Raw genomic sequence first — 6549 nt, 5'->3', positions numbered from 1 at the left:
TGTCCTTGTGGGTGGACAAAGGTGACCAGTGCCAGAGGCCTGGCTATCCATCAAGCAAGGATGAAGTGCCAGGTAGAGAACATACACACACTACACACACACACACACTATACACACACACACACACACACACACACACACACACACACACGCATGCACAAAGGCAGTCAAAGGTGTGTGTGTGTGTGTGTGTGCGTGTGTCCTGGCCAAACCAGAACGTCTGGTCACCCTGTATCGAGAACAGCTGCCACATCCTTACAGTATTTTTCCTTTGCTTTGTTTTAAATGGTTCTTCCTAACAGCTTAGGGCCACAGAAGAAAGGAGAGCTGTGCATGGAGAGGTGACCAACCGCCCAACCGACCCGCTCCCACCTGTGGCAGTGGCAGAGGAGGAGACCGCTCATGTGTTCATGGTGCAGGAGGAGGAAGACCCGCTCCCTCCGGTGGCAGAGGAGGAGACCGCTGATGAATACATGAAAGACATTGATGCCTATCTGCACCTCCTTGAGGTAAGTCATGCTTCCATTTGGCATTACTACTGATTGATTTGACCTTAGGTTAAAAACACATGACATAAAAAGACATGCGTCTCAGTAAAACATCAAGGATAGACTGAGTCTTGTTTCCATTGTGGTCCTTGGTCTCAGACTCAGACAAAACAATACAACAGTACAGTACATTCCAAAGTCCTACCTCAAACCTGTTCAGCCATAGCCTGATAAACCAGCCTGATAAACCAGCCGGTCACGTGAACTCACATTTAATTTTGTTCTTGGAACGAAGAATGTTAGTTCAGCCATCCATTTAGCACATTTACTGACTGACTGTTTTTTTTATTTCTACTGGAAGCCTGTTTCATGCTGCTGCTGCTGCTGCTGCCATATATACAGTATATATATATAGAAAGGTATTCTGGCCAGAACAGGACTTAAATCGACCTGGCACAATATCTGTGGCCCTGCCCCTATTAGAATAGCCACTAGGGGTGGGGGGGGGGAATCGATACACCATAGTATCGCGATATTTTGCCTGACGATATTGTATCGATATTTGGACGCCAAGTATCGATATTAAAAAAAAAAAAAAAAAATGTTGCAGGCCATGCCGCCGGGTATCTGCCTGAAGCGCCCGATGTTGTCGTGCCTGCAGTGGCGTATTGAGTCCAGAGAAGCTTAATAATGTAGCCTACATTTTGGGCAAAACGAAAAGAAAACAAAAAAACACTGCATGTTTTACTTCCGGTGAGGTCAAGGAAAAGGTAGGAAAAGGAGTTAGACAATATATCGAAATATTCAATATATCGCAATATTCAATATATCGCAATATTGCAATACTATCGTATCGTGACTCAAGTATCGTTTTAGTATCGTATCGTGGGCATCTGGGGATTCCCACCCCTAATAGCCACGAGAGTCCGTAAAATCATTGCTAAAATACTTTGGCCCATACACACACACACACAAAACAACAACAAACAAAATTACCTTGCAGGATTTTGTAAGTAAAGGCCTAAACATGGTCGTCCGTCAGAGCCTCGCCCCGCCCTCCCCGTATGACGGCGGGTGGAGCGCCGTCCTACGGGGAGGGGGCGCCGTCGGCTGACGGGGGCTGCTCGAAAATGTGACTTCACGGCGACGATACGTGCGTGACGTCAGCTGCATGAGAGTTGTGATTGGCCGTTGCCTTGGCTCATCGTCGTAAAGTCGCCTTTCAAAGCATGTGTGGCTTAGCCTTCCCAAATGTTGAGGGTCGTTTTTTAGAATTTAATACATAGAATTGGGAACGTTACATTCAATTTCATTCAGACTGCCTGGCACACAATCTCCGCCATTTTCACACGGAGCTTCCACAGGAGGAGGGAGGGTGGGAGGAGGGAGGGCGTAGTGGCGTAGTGGCGTCCAAGCATGTAGGGCTCGCTGGCGCCGCCAGACGGCGAGACGGCTCCAATTCGAGGCGGACGGACGACCATGTTTAGGCCTTAAGCCTCAATTTCAACTGCCTAACTCTATGTTCTACTGCCAGCCACTTGAATTTCTTCAATTTAGGAGGACCAACATGTCATGGGACTATAATCTAATACCACCCTGATTAGCTTATTCATACATAATAAGCTACAGTTCAAAGTCTAGCCTAATTGAATATCCCTTCAAGTGGCCCTGCATGGTTAGTGTTTATATATATATATATATATATATATATATATATATATATATATATATATATATATATATATATATATATATATATATATAAGGAAAAGGACAGCACTCCAAGTTAATAGACTTATTGCTACACACAGTGGACATTTCGTTACATGTAATTGTAATCACGAGAGGCCTTTTAGGAGGGCCATTCAAGCCGCAAGTGGAGTCTGCAGTGCCACCAAGTACTGGTACTGCATGGTGTCCACTAAGATACCATCACCTCGGAATGAGATGTTTGGAGCGGGGGAGTCTGGTGCAGCGCACAGGTCCTAGACCTGGTGAGACGAGGGAGGAGCCCGGCCGGGTGGCAACCCACAGAGCCCGGTCCCTCTATGTACCAGAGTCCCCCCCCCCCCCGGTCCCGGCAGAGTAGTTCCGGAGCAGGGGATTGAGTGGCCCTGACCACGTGACCAGACCCTTCCTGGAGGGCTGACTGTGGGTAGCTACTGGGACGTAAGTTGGGGCTTGGCCAGCCCCGGCTGGGTCACCTGGGCGAGGGTGTATGATGTTGCGAGACCCGAAACATCCTATGACCCCAGGGTACATCACTGAGGATACGTCCCAGTTGCATCCATGCAATGTTTTTCTTTATTTGCCATTACACGCTGAAGAAGGGCCGCTGACCGAAACTTCCATTAGATATATAATCTAATGCCACCCTTATTAGTTTATTTATAATCTAATACTGTACCACACTGATTATCTTATTTTGAGCTGCTATGCTCTTAATTTGGCATTGAAGTGTGTGTTTTATATTACTATTTGTTCTGTCTCCATACAGGTGCAGCAGGCTGTGCGCCCCACGTACCTGGAGGGTTATGAAATCACTGAAGACATGCGAGCTCGTCTAGTTGGCTGGATGATGCAGGTTCACTCTGACTTTGGACTGCTTCAGGAGACATTGTACCTCATGATTGCGATCCTGGATCGTTTCCTACAGGTAGGCTACAAACTGTTTTCAACGTTTTCTTGTTTTACCTTTCTGTGTGAACTAGCTAACACTTGTCTTAATGTACTGCAGGTCCATCCAGTGCCTCCTAGTGAGCTGCGCCTTGTTGGTGTGACCGCCATCCTGCTGGCCTCAAAGTATGAGGAGAACTACAGCCCGGCAGTTGCAGACTTTGCCTCCATGGCAGCCGATACAGAGGCCCAGATTCTGAAGATGGAGCAGGCGATGTTGAAGTGCCTCAATTTTGAGCTTGGACGTCCTCTGCCACCACACTTCCTCAGGAGGGCTTTAAAGGCTGCAAATGTGAGTGTGTCTACTAAATAGTTCGCCAACACCTTGGGGATGAATTCTACATGCATTTATGGCTGTTGGCAGAAGGCTTTTTTTAGAAGTTGTAGAGTAGTAGTAGTCGTTTGAATTTTGTCTCCTGTCTTCATGCGGTTTATGTCATCAGAGCTCTCAAAATGACTGTCTTTTTGTCTTTCCAGACGGATGTAATGACACACACGATGGCCAACTACCTGATGGAGTTAACCCTGCCAGACTACAACGTGGTGCATTACCGGCCGTCTGAGCTGGCTGCTGCTTCCCTGTGCCTCTCCCAGCTGCTGGTACATGGGCTGGAATGGGTGAGTTGACTGAAGTCTGTATGGCTACAAATGTATTCAACTACTGACTAAAGCAAGTCAACATGAGATCATAAGGCACATTACATGACTTAAATAATCAACCAACACATGAGTGAGTTGTTCTCTTCTCTCTTTGTGTTGCAGTCTCCCACGCAGCAGGACTACTCATCTTATGATGAGGACCACCTCAGGCCAATCATGGACTGCCTTGCCAGAAATGTGGTGGCTGTGAGTCTGGGGCAGCCAGAGTTAATGGTAAGTTGTTTGCTAACAGTGCAGTCTCAATAAGATGAAATGAGTTTTTAGCATCATGACCTAATGCCTTATCTTTCCCTCCAGGCTATCCAGAAGAAATACTCAAGCACCAACATGATGAAAGTCAGCCTCCTTCCTCAGATCAGGATTCGTTTTTCACTCTTTTTTTAAACTTTATTTTTGATTTCCCCCCATTTTCTCCCCAATTATACTTGGCCAATGTATCCCCATGCTGCCCTATTGGCTGCCCTGGTTGCTGCTCCACCCTCTGCCGATCTGCGGAGAGCCGAGACTAGCACCATGCTTCCTCCGACACATGTGCAGTAGCCAGCCGCTTCTTTTCACCTGACGGAGAGCTTCACCGGTAGGACGTCGCAAGGTGCGACCAGAGGAGGCGCTAGTGCAGCGACCAGGACACATACCCCCAATCCGGCTTCCCGTCCTCAGGCACAGCCAATCGTGCCTGTATGGACGCCCAACCAAGCTGGGGCTATCCTGTCTCTGTGAAGAGTGAAGAAGATGAAGAGAAGCCTCAGTCCTCACAGCTTCATCAAAGCCAAACTGAGGAGAACAGAGAGGCAGAACCTCTAACCACCAGCTCATCTAAACAGATGAAAACAGAAGCGGGTGGAGTATCGAACCAGCCAGGAACTTCGATCCAGCTAGTAGATTACAACCAGCAAGTGATGACAAGACTTTATACTCCTCTGAACAAGAGACTGAAGACAGTGATGAAGAATGGATGGAAACTAGTGAACCTCACCCAGGTTTAGACTGACAGAGAAACAATGAAGTTCTTGGGAAGAGACACTTGTGTTGCTCAGTTTTTTGGCCACACAGGAGAGAAACAATTTGATTGCTCATTCTGTGGTAAATTATTTGGTCAAAAATGACACTTGACAAATTAACATGATAGTCCACACAGGTGAGAGAAAACATATTTGCTCAGTCTGTGGTAAATGTGTGGGTGAAAAACGAGTCTTAAGTCACACATGATAGTCCACACAGGTGAGACACAGTTCAATTGCTCAGTCTGTGGTAAATGTGTTGGTGAAAAAGGAGCCAACAGACACATGATAATCCACACAGGAGAGTAAACATTAAATTGCTATCTGTGGTGGATCTAATTGACATTTGTATATTTATGAGATGAATACACTACATATAAAGTAATGCTATTTAGCCTACTGGTTGACTTTAAAAAGCCATACAAATTGAGGCCTCCAGCTGTTTCAAACACAGACAGACAGACTGAGATGCTGTGATTTCTCCATATACAGAGAGACATGCACCAAGTATCGCTGCTGTATCATTGGTTCATTTTTGGCACTTAATTATTGTAGTTTTAAACATTTCTCCTTTGTTCTCAGGTGTGACAAGGCCCAAAGTTATCACTGTAAGCAAATTATTTAAACAGGATGTGTATTGGAATGATTCAATCTGGACTAAGCTTTTTGATCAATATAAGCGCTTAATCAGCATTCTATTGATATTCTCTGATTGGTTGGCCCTCACTTGCTTTGGGCAGGATGCAGCATTGGCACATTTTAATGTATAAAGCCATCTTAGACAAGTTACCCCGCTACATCTGCTCCAAGTTTAAGGAGGTACGTAACTCCTACAGCCTCAGATCCAGCACTTCGCTTGGTTTTGAGGTGCCATGAGTGTGGGGGAAAAGGAGTCGACTTAAGGAGTCGACTTAAACTGGATCATCATATTTCTTTGGCTAGTTTCTAACAAAAGATCACAGAGGTCCTCGCCATTACCTGCTCCTGTCAAAATTAGTAATTTAGAATGCCATATCTTCTGTAATGTTCTTCTGTGTTTGTATTTTTCCCCCAATTTAATTGCTTTCCATATTGTAAGTACGGTATTGTAAATATTGTCTTTATCATGCCCTGACGTGTGATTTTTGCTGCCTTCTTGGCCAGGTCAGCATTGTAAAAGGGATGTATATCTCAGTTGCTTTTTGTCTGTTAAATATAAATGTTAAATAATTAAATACAATTTTTACTACTGTCCGAACTGTCTCAACTGTTAATTTTGATTCACTATATAGACGGCTTAGCGCAGACGTGCCCAAATTCTTTCCATTCTTTCTATGAAGGGTCAAAATATGAATCTGGATGGATGGCCGTGGGCCAAAAATAAATGTTGATGTTATGTGAAATTCCAATGAATGATATTATTTTACAGAAAATTTACATTCTGAATCTAAAATACGTCTTCTAGTTTCATATGGTTGTGCTAAATCAAAATGTAAGACCTATAAAGGAATTGCTTATGAAGCCCATTTTCACAATGCGCTTCACAGAGTGGCAAAGGACACAACATGTAGTGAAAACATTATTATATGGATGGATGATAAGATAGGAGGCCAAAGTTTGCACACAGCTTTGTGTGTCAGGCTATGACCTGACCTAAGCTGCAGAGACATTCAATGTCAACTGTCTGTTAGTCAGGAGACAGCAGAGACAGATAAGACAGGCCAGGGCACACAATCAAGACACAC

General features: G+C 45.0%; 2 protein-coding genes across 2 annotated transcripts; both read left to right on the top strand.

The window, feature by feature from the left end:
• LOC310796727 (uncharacterized protein) lies at positions 1–3268 on the top strand (the record flags this gene model as incomplete). The annotated part of the gene is made up of 4 exons (XM_083658964.1): positions 1–72; positions 303–509; positions 2986–3107; positions 3226–3268. Exons 1-4 carry the CDS (start codon positions 61–63, stop codon positions 3266–3268), a joined length of 384 nt encoding a protein of 127 aa, XP_083515090.1. The 5' UTR covers positions 1–60.
• A 93-nt stretch (positions 3269–3361) lies between these two features.
• LOC310796626 (G2/mitotic-specific cyclin-B2-like) lies at positions 3362–4250 on the top strand. Its single transcript, XM_083658847.1, has 4 exons — positions 3362–3456; positions 3642–3782; positions 3927–4037; positions 4122–4250. The coding sequence occupies exons 1-4, from the start codon at positions 3367–3369 to the stop codon at positions 4206–4208; spliced, it is 429 nt and encodes a 142-aa protein (XP_083514973.1). The 5' UTR covers positions 3362–3366; the 3' UTR covers positions 4209–4250.
• The last annotated feature ends 2299 nt before the right edge of the window (positions 4251–6549 follow it).

Source organism: Poromitra crassiceps (assembly GCF_964638095.1).
Source record: "Poromitra crassiceps genome assembly, chromosome: 23".
NCBI classification, from domain to species: Eukaryota; Metazoa; Chordata; class Actinopteri; order Beryciformes; family Melamphaidae; genus Poromitra; species Poromitra crassiceps.
This window is presented reverse-complemented; position numbering and strand designations above follow the sequence as displayed.